Here is a 13,271-nt window from a genome sequence, read left to right on the forward strand (position 1 = left end):
CCTGAAGGTGTACTTTTTAGGCATAGATGCATGCTGGATAGCGGTCTATGTACTTTGTCGTAATGCCCTGATTAGATCTCATAGTACTCATCATGATATATGTATGTGCATTGTTATGCCTTCTTTATTTGTCAATTGCCCAACTGTAATTTGTTCACCCAACATCTCGCTTATCTTATGGGAGAGACACCACTAGTGAATTGTGGACCCCGGTCCTATTCTTTACATCCGAAATACAATCTATCGCAATTGTTCTTTACTCGTTCTTCGCAAACAACCATCATCATCCACACTATACATCTAATCCTTTGTTTACAGACAAGCCGGTGAGATTGACAACCTCACCGTTACGTTGGGGCAAAGTTCCGTGATTGTGTTGTGCGGGTTCCACGTTGGCGCCGGAATCCCCGGTGTTGCGCCGCACTACACTCCGCCACCAACAACCTTCAACGTGCTTCTTGGCTCCTACTGGTTCGATAAACCTTGGTTTCTTACTGAGGGAAACTTGCTGCTGTACGCATCACACCTTCCACTTGGGGTTCCCAACGGGCGTGTGCTTTACGCGTCATCACGGCGGTTCTGGAACTTTTCTCGTATCGTGGCTTATTCTTCTAGGGTTTTCGCGACGGAGTCCTTAAGTAGGCGGAAGGGCAGCCTCGGAGGGGCCCTGGTGGGCCCACACAGTAGGGGGGCGCGCCCCACCCCTTGGCCGCGCCGCCCTAGCGTGTGGGGCCCCCGGCTCCCTCTCGGTCTCTCTCCGGTGTTCCGGAAGCTTCGTGCAAAAATAAGATACTGGGCGTTGATTTCGTCCAATTCCAAGAATATTTCCTTACTAGGATTTCTAAAACCAAAAACAGCGAAAAACGAGAACCGGCACTTCGGCATCTCGTCAATAGGTTAGTTCCGGAAAATGCATAATAATGACATATAATGTGTATAAAACATGTGAGTATCATCATAAAAGTAGCATGGAACATAAGAAATTATAGATACGTTTGAGACGTATCAATGATTCCCCTCTCCGGCAGGGTGCCGGAGGCGATCTCCTGAATCCCCCGAGATGAGATTGGTAGCGGCGGCGTCTCTGGAACTTTTTCCGTATCGTGGCTCTCGGTAATAGGGTTTTCGCGACGGAGAGTTTAAGTAGGCGGAAGGGCAGAGTCGGAGGAGGCACGGGGGCCCCACACCATAGGGCGGCGCGGCCCCCTTGGCCGCGCGGCCTCGTGGTGTCGGCGCCCCGTGGCCCCACTTCGTATCCTCTTCGGTCTTCTGGAAGCTCCGTGGAAAAATAAGACCATGGGCGTTCGTTTCGTCCAATTCCGAGAATATTTCCTGTGTAGGATTTACGAAACCAAAAACAGCACAAAACAGGAACTGGCGCTTCGGCATCTCGTTAATAGGTTAGTGCCGGAAAATGTGTATAAATGATGTAAAGTGTGTATAAAACATGTGAGTATTGTCATAAAACTAGCATGGAACATAAGAAATTATAGATACGTTTGAGACGTATCAGGAGCCATTATGGTCTCCAGATCCCGCTATTGGTTATTGGTCGGAGAGGAGTCTCGACCATGTCTGCATAGTTCACGAACCGTAGGGTGACACACTTAAAGTTTGATGTCGTTTTAAGTAGATATGGAATATGGAATGGAGTTCGAATGTTTGTTCGGAGTCTCGGATGGGATCCAGGACATCACGAGGAGGTACGGAATGGTCCGGAGAATAAGATTCATATATAGGAAGTCACTTTCCAAGTTTGGAAATGATCCGGTGCATTTATGGAAGGCGCTAGAATGTTCTAGAACCTTCCGGAAGAAATCACCATGGAAGGTGGAATCCCGGTTGGACTTCACCAACCCTAACCAGCCAACCAAGTGGGAGGGTGGAGTCCATGGTGGACTCCACCTCCTTGGCCGGCCAAGCAAAGGTGGAATGGGAGAGTCCATGTCCCTCTAGGTTTCGTCCATATGGAAGTTTTTGAATTGGGGTCTTATTCGAACACTTTGGGAAAACCCTAGGGATTCCACCTACATAAAGAGGAGGAGAGGGAGGGGTAGCCACTCTTGGCCGCACCACCAAAGGGCCCCCCTGGCCGGCGCCCCTAGCCACCCCCTCTCTCCCAAACCCTAGCCTCTCTCCTCCTCTATGTTCTCTCATGGCGCTTAGGCGAAGCCCTGCCGGAGATCTCCACCACCACCGACACCACGCCGTCGTGCTGTCGGGATTCCGAGGAGGATCTACTACTTCCGCTGCCCGCTGGAACGGGTAGAAGGACGTTTTCATCAACGTGTGACCGAGTACGGAGGTGCTGCCCGACTGTGGCACCGTCAAGACCTTCTACGCGCTTTTGAAAGCGGCAAGTGATCGACTACAGCAACAACGAGATCTAATCTCGTAGGCTTTGGAAATCTTCGAGGTTTAGTCTCATGATCTTCTCGTTGCTACCATCTTCTAGATTTGATCTTGGCTTGTTATTCGTTCTTGCGGTAGGAATTTTTTTGTTTTCTATGCTACGAATCCCATCACGCTTTCCCCTTGCCGGCTTCCGTGGGACGGCGAATCCGGCTTCCGAAGATCTCGTGGAGGAAGCTGTGGCGGTTCGGTTCGACGACAGCGGTGTCCTCCGGTGTAGGCCCTACGGGGCCGGCGTTCGGCGACTTCCCGCTCGCTCGGGTCTGCTCTCGATCCAAGGCGTGAAGGAGAGTAGGAGTGGTGGCGCGCCACCGGCGGCGCCATGGGCGGTTGCGTGATCGAGTTGCAGAGGGGCGTGGGCTGTTTTTTCCATCTTTTGTAAGGTCCACTCTGTAATTATGCTGAATTAATATCAGCTCCTTTTACTCGCAAAAAAAAGAATAATATAGCAATGCAGCATCGGCTCTATTCCGGGTAGGGGATGGCGTTCGGTCATGTCTGAACAATTCGATCTTTGTATTTTGGTCGAAATATACTTTTTAATATTACAATCCGAAAAATTCAGGTACCCAACAATTCAGGTTTTGGTTCAGTCAGGATCGAACAACGTGGTCGAGATTGTCAACACAAAACTTGGACTTTGCTTAGTAAAAAAAATGGCAGCATTTTAGTTGTATTTTAAACATTCAACAATCCAAACAAAAACGTAACCACGTTGTAGCAGTTTGACAACCATTCAATAATACCACATTCACGCACATCACACAATTCTAGAAATTGGGTAGTCTCATGTAATAACTAAATTGACCAACCTAAATTTGATCTGTAAAATTTTCTACATGGTCAGTCTTTTCAGGTTCGGTTGGACCAAAGTATCGACAGCTGTTTAGGGTGGTGCATGCGCCTTTGGAACTTGGATGTATTTAACCAACAAGGATGGATGTGTAGTATACGGAGTACGGACCGAACCCTCCACCCTCTTAAGCAATACATTAGTCGTGTGCGATTATGCATTCTACCTCCTTCAACGTTTGTGGTTGTTAACTTGTTATGTGCATTCTAGCTAGAAATAGGCCACATGTGAAATCCGGTCTCGATGTGATGTTTCAAGTCGGCACCACCCACCTTGCCCAAGATCACCACCTTGGCTTCTGCGGTCCACCGTGGTAGACACGGTCCGCCAAGAACCCTGCCGCCACCTTCCTTTATGGCGGAAAGGGGGCTAGTGGCGGCGGGAACTAGGGTTCGCCCTCGAAACGCGAAACGCAGGGGAGAGACGGTTTTTTCTTGTGTTAACTAGGTCTTTGACTTGAAAATAATGATTTATCAATCGACATACCTCCAAATTTCATAGTTTGCAACCTGGTCGACTTAGGAATAATAGTTTTCCAGGCGCCCTAAAACAAGAAAAAAAAACTTAAAACGAAATATATTTTGTCCAAGCAACTAATAGGTCTGAAAAATTGCAGCTTGTGTTCATAATTTTGTGAAGCAACCGGCAGGTGTTGGTGAGTGATATATATGGTTCAAAATATTCGATGACACTGAACGTTATCCTTGCTAGGGATAAGACGTCCAAACAAGTAGGGAACAAAGGTTTCAACTAGGCTTATCCTTGAGCATGCTTTCTATTGTGTGATTGGCTTGAGCACGCTTTCGAATCCAAAAGAAATAAACAAGAAAAACTAGGCCTGAGCGCTTGTCTTGTCTTGGGTTGCTTTGCTTATGCTAAGTACATAAGAGCCGTGCGAAACAATTAACGTGTACCGCCTGGATTCTGAAACTGAAAGCACAATATGCGCGTGTAGATGGAGGACGAGCAACACACGATGGGCATGAAGGGCAGGCGCAACAGAAAAGCCAGGACAGAGATGCCGCTGCTCCTGAACGTTAAGCTCCACCTTCCAGGGCTATAAATCTACACGACTACATGAACCAAATTACCAAACCAGACACTTTCACAGCCTACGCCTAGCTTCTGAGTAGTTACTTTCAAGTGCTGTCCAGGCACTGAAAGTGAGAATTGGAGGGGAACAAACTGGTGATTGATCGATCTCCGATTGTTGATGTTTCCAGTTTGTTTTTCTCCAATATCTCACCTTCAGTGTACTGCCTGTTGTTTTGGGTACTTATACCAACGATTCAGGATCATACCAAGGATTGTCAAGCACATCCTAGGTCAAATTTCAATCTGCTGTATACTGAGAACAAGGGGAAAAGAAATATAGAGAAATGGTAAGAAAATTTCATAGTTGAAAAAAACAAACAAATTGAGTGGTAGTAAAGTAACTGATGGAGGGGAAAACAAGATTTCTTTGCAGCTTGCTAGCTGGCCACTGGTGCATTTCAAAGGAACTTCAGATAATCTCTCTGATGTCTGACCACAGATGGAAAACACGACACTGGAAAGGGACAGGGGGATTAACAGAGTTCTATATACCCTATTACGTTCTACCAAGACCGAATTGCTGAAATAGATCACACATCCAGCTCACGAACTTTGCCTAAAAAATACGCCTATAGCTATATAACGAATGCATCTTCAACAAGACCTACTGCAGCTTCACCAGCGCACAACTTGGTGAGGCAGTTGGTGAATGTGGGAGCCAGTCTTTCGCACAAACAAGTGCCTCCACGATCTCCGGACGAAGCGAGCTTCTATATTCATCGAGCATGCGGCTTCCTGTTCCTGCAGAAAATATAGAGCTACCAGCAGTCACCGTGGACACTGGGATCGCCAGCACATCCCGTGCCATCTTCGAGAGTGTCGGAAACCTGATCGTGTTAAGCTTCCACCATTCCAGGATGTCAAACTCTTGGGTACGAGGGGTGAGGGTTTCGTCCAGGTACTGCTCTAATTCAGACTTTGAGGGCTGGACTGTCGCAATCTCAGAGAGATACATGTCAAAGTCTACAAGGCCATCACCGGTGGAAGGTGGAGCTGCTTGAGTTTTGGTCCCATTGGCTGCAGGTTGTTCAACATAGGCTGGTGTTAAGGGGAGCGGCTGTGCTACATACTCCTTATAAAGCTCATGCACTGAATCATTTACCACCTTAACATACTTCGCTGCATCAATGCCATAGATTTTTGAGTAACTGAACTCAACAAGCTTCATCTTAAAACGTGGATCCATCACCACAGCAATAGCTAATACGAGGTTGCAATCTTTCCAGTACTTGTCAAAAGTCTCGTGCATATCTTTAGCAATGCTACTGACATCTGGATCTTCATGAGCTGTGGCATTTGCCAGCTCTAAATGAAGTTTCCAAGCTTCATGGAAAAAGATGTCTGAAGTTGGGTTTTCTACTGACATGATGCTATGAGCCGAGTCATAGAGCAGCTTCAAATGATTGCTGGCAGCCTCAACTCTTTTCCAGTCCTCAGCTGAAGGTGCTTCATTGTAGTTATCATCGCATGTTTCTAGTGTAGTGAAAGCCTGCTTATAATCCAAGGCTGCCAAGAGCATCAGATATGTGGTGTTCCACTGGGTTGTAACATCCAGGCAAAGGGTCTTGGTACTGGGGATCTCCAGCTGCAGAGCGATCTCGGCAAACTTTTCCTCACGACTATTAGAAGCTTTTATAAACTTTATGCTTTCACGGATACTGTAAATGACACCATGGATGTAAGCAATGACATCCTGTGCAGCTGCATTCAAGATACGGGCATAGCACCTCACAACAAATAGCTGGCCCTTAAGCATGACGTCGTTCCTACTGGAGAGTTGATCCCTCAGGTTAGCACTGTAGATATCATGAGATGAGCAATCATTTTCCAATGTGATGGTGAATAGCTTGTCCTTCATACCCCAGTCAGGAAGGCATCTGCTGATAGCATCAGTAACTGCATTCTGCGGATGAGGAGAAGGCACCATCGTGAAGTTAAGCATTCTACGATGCACTTTCCACTCCGTGTCGATAAACTGTGCTGCAAGTGAAACATAGCCAAGAGTCTGACTAGTTGTCCACAATCCTATGGTGAGGCTCACCCTTCCTGGCAAAGTGCTGAATGTTTGCAACAGGTTATCTTTTTCTTTCTGATAAACAGCATATACCTCTCCCTCCATTGTTTCAACATCTGCAACCCTGAAACGCGGCTGGAGACTCTCAATAAAAGCAGTGAAGGCTGGCTGCTGAACAATATCAAGTCGGTAGTCTTGTAAAATGATGAGCTTCGCCACATAAAAGCTGCTACGGTCTTGATCGAATGTAGCATTTGCAAAGCCACTGTATCTGTAACGCCTCTTAGAAGGACGTCCTATGGTACCCTCACAATCATTGTCAGTGACTCCTGCTGAAGACAATGCCACCTTCTTATCTTGGTTTTTGATAACTGGACACGAACCATGCGTGATGTGCCTTTTGAGATGGCTAGTACCTGCAATTTTCGCGCCAGTACTGTACGCAAAGGTTCCCTTGCATAGGTTGCAGCATGCACGTTGGCATTGTATATCCCCAGGCACAGGTTCAATGGTGAAGTGCTCCCAGACTGGTGACTTCTTTTTCCGGCGTCTTGAGTTTGGTTGGCTCATATCAGCACTGACCAACTCATTACCATGGGCCATCTCATCGCCATTGGCCATGCCGTTAACTTGAACCATCTCATTGTTGACTTGAATAATATGATTGCCATGGATTATCTCACTACCGTGGACCATCTCATCGCCGTTGATCGTCTCGTCATTGACCAGCCCACTCCCTTGAATGACCTCGTCACCATGAACCATCTTCGTCTCTTGAATCATATCGTCACCATGTATCATCTCACTAGAATGAACCATTTCGCTGTCATGGATCATCTCATTGCCGATAATCATCTCACCATCATGCAGCATTGCATTGTCATTGTCGTTTGGTTCACCCATGCCAAGAAATAATATCTGATCAAATACAAAAGCCTGTCAGTTTCAAATGATTGATTAAAATCATGTCAGATCTCATACAGTCAAATTAGAACACTTGGATCAATAAGCTTCAAACAAACTTAATTAAGGTTGAAACTTAGAAAGATAGACAAAAGAAATCTGATATAATTTCACTGTTAAAAGATTGTGTTGCTAGACTGCTCCCAGAAAAACAAAAAAATATTCTACTTCAAATTGAATGTTTAAGATTTCAAGTAGAGCAGAATTTGTTGAAGCAGGTTGTCACTATGATGATAACATATTCAATTATGAGTATTTCCCCGAGCAATTCTCTGTGCTTTCTTGAAAGAAAAGAACGTGTTCACCAGTATAACAGTAGAAGTATATTTTGCATACAGAGACAACACAAGTATGAATATATCTCCCCAGAAAAAATAGTATGAATATAGCATAAAAATAAAATGGAAAACCTGAAAGGTGGATCTACTGAAAGCTAATCCAGGCAAACACTGGAAGCAGACCATTCAATTTTCTAAAGAATCATAACAGAAAACAAGACTAAAGGCCTAAGACTAACAAGAGCACAGCTCAAAGAATATACTTCTGGATTTGCTTCAATACTACTGAAAATTTCCAAAATGGAGTTCTATGGTGTTAATTTGTGATCAATCAAACCCTGGATAAAAGTGAGAGGTATATTCATATTGCTAAGTGTATACAGGTTAAGTGTGTTCGTGTGTACAATCATGGTAAGGCAATATTATCTACCCAGTCATTAAGATCTACATTCATTTAGATCCTTAAGTTTTACTTGAGATTTGAGGAGTGCTGAAGCAAAACCCATAAGATAAATCTCATTTATATCCACATGTCAGAGAAGAAGAAACAACTATAGAAATATTAAATTAATAATCTACGAAGTGTCTAATGATGTAAAGAACTAAAGATCAAGGCATCAAGCTCAAGTAACTAAAAACTACAGACTAATTTGGTTTCTTCCGAAAGGAGTTTGTGTTGCCGGCCTGCCACAGTAAAAAAAAACCCAAAATACATGAAACGCGCCTATTAAAATATCTCGAGGGAGCATATTAACCATCAAATTGGTTATTGGGCCGTAATTCTAGGGAAAGAGCGCCACATGCCAATTAATTTTATCCATAATGACTGACGCAAACATAATCGGCAGATTTCGTCACTGTTTAACTGACAGAAAAGTTTACACAGTTCTTGACAAGCTCAATTGTTTTTATTAACTTCGGTTCATTGGCAAGAAGAGTAGAGCAATCAAAATAGTGTTTCATTGGTTGGTAAAACGGAAAGCTTCCAATTCACACGTAGCTAGTAGTACATGGTTTGAGTTAAGAGGGTTTCAAACACTTGGACAGTCCAGCTGTCCAAACCTGATTAGCCATAGTTAGGATAGCATGATTTGCATATTTCTATACTTGTATATTCACGGAGAAAAAACATACTAGCTTCAGTTCCTCCAGCCATGTGTCTTTTTTTGTTTAGGAAGAAGGCATTATCATCAAAGCCTACAAATCAAACTATGGAGGAACAAGCACAGCAACTTTACCGCCCACCAAATCAAGCATCGGCCCACTATCGGATTCCCCAGCAAAACTACAGCCATGGCGTCTCTGAGATGACGAACTACAAATACAGAGTAGCCAAATTGCTGCTCGAACGAAAAAAAAAAATCCACAGAAAGCACGGGCAGCCCCAAATCCCCCTAATCACGAACAACTCGGCGCAACCTAAACGCAGCGTACCTATGTGCTTATACACAAACCAAATTGCTGCTCGAACGGAAAAAAAATCCACAGAAAGCACGGGCAGCCCCAAACCCCCTAACCACGAACAACTCTGCGCAACCGACGACAATGCCCAGCGCAATTTTGGAACCGGCAACACAACCACCATCCTCGCCGGTGAAAACTCCCACCCTACGCAAACCCTAGGCGAATCTGATCTTCCGGAGCGGGGAAACGATTGAACCCGAGGCGCGCACCGCAAGACGAGGGACGCTGCAGCCATGGACGGAGAGGAGGAACAGGAAAGGCTTTGGGAACTTACAGGGTGGTGGCGATCCGGGCGGACTAGCTAGGGCTCGGCCCAAGAAGCGCCAAGGCCGAGCGAGCAGGAGCAGATCCGATTTTGTTTGGGGAGGAAGAGAGGAGAGAGAGGCGGAGGACGGCCGGACGGACGGGTGCGGGGAGGCGGTTTTAATGGGCTGACGGGTCGCGGCCCATCGGTTCTAGGGTTCGCTTCGCGCGCCGTGACGCTGCCGGACGTGCCATGGGCGACTGGACCCGCGCCTGGATCATGGGCGCAATCTTTGCTATTCCCCGGAACTCCTATACTATTTCTTTCCTTCAAACAATCCACAATACAGTACTTTCTCCATTCAAAAAAAGATATCGTAGATTTATTATCTAAATTTAAATATATCTATACATCAAATAGTGTCTACATATATTTAAATGTAATTCGCAATAAACATACATTTAAATTTTGGCAATTTCAGTTAACTTTTATGAACAAAGGTAGTATAATATATACAATACTCCATCGATTACAAAATAAAGTCTAAAAAGGATAAATCGTCAAAGTCTTAAAAATCTTTCTTTTTTAGACGCAATCTTGTACATCGCTATAGGCAGCGAAAGATAGATATCAAATCATAGATTTATTAATATCAACGAAGGTTCTCCCATAATTTTAGTTTGAGTCAAAGCTATGTGCACGCGTGCACCCATTGAAGTAGCCAATCAACATTGAAAAGAATACGAACACTACTATGCCAAGGAAAAAACAGCGGAACAGCCTGGTCGACATCGCTGGGGAGCGAATAGTAAAAGGTCACTATTGTGGGGGCCATAGCAGCTGGGATAAATATTGCAACAACAATCCTCCTCGTGACATTCATGAGAAAATATCCAAAATTAATTTTTCCAAGCAGCCTATTCCTAAAAAATCTAATTTTGCAACACCATCATTGATGTCGGGAAGATATATTATCGTCAAATAAAGTGTCGAAGATCATTTATTGTAAAAGATGCCATATCCATTGAGCATTGAGGATTGCCAAAAAAAGATGGCTACCTAGTGAAAACACTACCTTATTAATAAAAGATCCACTAATAGATCTGTTTCCCAACCCATGGTAACGCCGATGAGGCCGGTCAGAGGGGGGGCGATCTATGGAGGAGGCGAGGTGGAGGAGGCCCTAGGTTTCCACAATGGGGATCTTTTCTGGTGCAGGTAAGGCGTACCACATGAGTTGCACGTCCTGGATCGATGGTTTTGAAAACTGATATATTTCTCTTTGATCTCAAACTGCGTTTTTCCGACCAGGATACCAGGTGATAACCCCCAAATGCATGGATCACTATATCACCTCTCAGCGTGGAAGTATGGATATCGATTCACAGGAACAAAGTAAAGCAATTTATTCCTTCAAACTAGAGTGTCAGAATTATATTTATCTATGCATTAAAATTTTAAATATGAAAATGGTGATGGTTGTTTTAAAGTTTAAAATGAGCAAGGTATTTGTAAAATTGAAAGTAAGACGGTGAAAGGACGAGATGTCGCCTAGAGGGGGTGAATAGGAGTTTTAAAAACTCTTACGAATTTGGCTTGTAAGAATGCGAAATTAAACTAACATTTATTTTACAAGCACAAACCCTAAATATGCTAAGCTCAACTAAGTGCATAACAACAACTAGAGCTAAGCAAGATAGGCACAATATATATATATTCATATATATATATATATATACAATTGACAAGATATGATAAACACTTCAAGCTCGATGTCTATCACAAAGGAAAGTAAGCTCGGGTATAGAAATAACCGAGACACGCGGAGACGAAGATAATTCCCGTGTTTCCTTCCTTTGCAAGAAGGTACGTCACGTTTGGAGAGGTGGGGATCCCACGAAGGATTTCCCAACGCCAAGAAGGCTCACCTTCTTCTCCGAGCCTCTCCCACGAAGGAATAGCCTTTTCCTTATGGCTAGTTTTTCCTCCACTCCGGAAATGGCAAGCTCCACAACCACTTCACAAGCTCCATGAAGGAGAAACCCTTCACAACCTTTTACGAAGAGGTCACCGGGACACCAACAAAGCCAACTAGGAGGTCACCCTCCAAGAGTAACAAGCTCATGATCTATCACTCGAACTAATCGTGGTGGAGAGATCAACACTATGCAATGATGCAAAGCAAAAACACCAAAGGTATTCAAATCCTTCACACTCAAATCCCACCAAAGCAACAAATGCTAGGATGGAATTAGAGAGGAAGAACAATGGAGGAAATCAACAAATGACTCCAAGATCTAAATCCAAAGGGTTCCCCTAATTTAGAGGAGAAATGGATTGTGGAGATCGTAGATCTAGATCTCCTCTCTTAGATCCCTCGAGAATGAGCAAGAATCAGGGGGAATTCAAGAGATAGGGCAAGTTCTTTAAATTCAACAATGAAGGAGAGAGAGTGGAAGAACTTACTTAGCCCAAGGTGGAAGAAGGCCTATTTATATCCTAGGAGAAAAAAGAGTCGTTGGGGGAAAAAGATGGGCAGAAAAACGACCCAGACGGCCAGCTAGTCGGTCCACCGGGCCGGGCGCCGGACAGGCCGACGCACAGGCCGGTAGCGTCGGCTGACATGCCGGACTGGGCAGGCAGGACGCGTAGCAGCAAAAAGGGCCCAACCGGCAGGGGGCGGTCGACCGGGCGCGGGGTCGGCTGGTCGGCGGCCACCGGGCTGGGTGCCGGACTTGGGCCGGGAGACCCCCTAGAGCGGGCCCAGTGTGCACGAGCCCAGCAGCTAGTCCCCACCGGGCAGGCTGGTGGCTGGCTCGGCGAGGCCAGGCAGTGGGCCGGATTTCGGGACGACCCCGTGAAGAACCTTTTCCTTTTCTTTTAAACAGAAAATGCTCCTGAACTTCGATTTACATGAAACCAATTTTGTTGGAAATATTGAGACTCCTCGCAGAATATTTTTAGATGATATTAGAGAGGGAGTCTCCCAACATCAAGAAACGGTAAAGATGTCCAAACTTGAAAATGCAATAGAATATGCATACGGATTCGGTTTTCGATGAACTTGGGCTTGTTGAAAAGCTAGCAACAAGCTCAAGAATCTCACACAGAGAAATACCAAGAAGCAATAGGGATATGCAAAGTATGCAATTTATTGAGCTCCCTAAGACGATGCGATCAAGTTACCCAACCGAAAGTCCCTCTTGATAGTGTGGCTATCTATCCTATAACCCGATCTCCCAACAACCACCTTGAGACCAGTAAAAGGAAAACCTAGCAAGGTCATACCTTTGCCTTGCACAACCCGCTTGATCTTGAAGAAAATGCTTCAGGTTCCATCAAGCCAGAGTGCATCACTTGGTCATTGTTGTTGTAGGAGAACGTTGCATAGAAAACAAAAAATTTCCTACCGCGAACACGCAATCCAAGCCAAGATGCTATCTAGAAGACGGTAGCAACGAGGGGGTATCGAGTCTCGCCCTTGAAGAGATTCCAAAGCCTACAAGATGAGGCTCTTGTTGCTGCGGTAGACGTTCACTTGCCGCTTGCAAAAGCGCGTAGAAGATCTTGATCACGATCGGTTCGGCGCCACGAACGGGCGAGCACCTCCGTACTCGGTCACACGTTCGGTTGTTGATGAAGACGACGTCCACCTCCCGTTCCGGCGGGCAGCGGAAGTAGTAGCTCCTCTTGAATCCGACAGCACGACGGCGTGGTGTCGGTGATGGTGGAGAAATCCGGCGGAGCTTCGCTTAAGCGTGCGGGATGTGGTGGAGGAGAGAGACCGCTAGGGTTTGGGGAGAGAGGGGGGTTGGGCGCCGGCCCTCTAAGGGGTGCGGCCAAGGCTGAGGCTTGAAGTAGTCTTGGGGTGGCCGGCCCCCTCCCTTGGCCCCTCATTATATAGGTGGATCCCCAAGAGTTGGTCTCCAAGTCTTCGAATAAGACCCG

General features: G+C 45.5%; 1 protein-coding gene across 1 annotated transcript; it reads right to left on the reverse strand.

Moving 5' to 3' along the window:
- Nucleotides 1-4,891: 4,891 nt before the first annotated feature.
- On the reverse strand, nt 4,892-9,402 carry LOC124683774 (zinc finger BED domain-containing protein RICESLEEPER 2-like). The gene is made up of 2 exons (XM_047218227.1): nt 9,354-9,402; nt 4,892-7,292 (listed from the first exon to the last, which is right to left on the reverse strand). The coding sequence occupies exon 2, from the start codon at nt 7,275-7,277 to the stop codon at nt 4,965-4,967; it is 2,313 nt and encodes a 770-aa protein (XP_047074183.1). The 5' UTR covers nt 7,278-7,292; nt 9,354-9,402; the 3' UTR covers nt 4,892-4,964.
- Between the last annotated feature and the right edge of the window lie 3,869 nt (nt 9,403-13,271).

Source organism: Lolium rigidum, chromosome 1, assembly GCF_022539505.1.
Source record: "Lolium rigidum isolate FL_2022 chromosome 1, APGP_CSIRO_Lrig_0.1, whole genome shotgun sequence".
Taxonomy (NCBI): Eukaryota; Viridiplantae; Streptophyta; class Magnoliopsida; order Poales; family Poaceae; genus Lolium; species Lolium rigidum.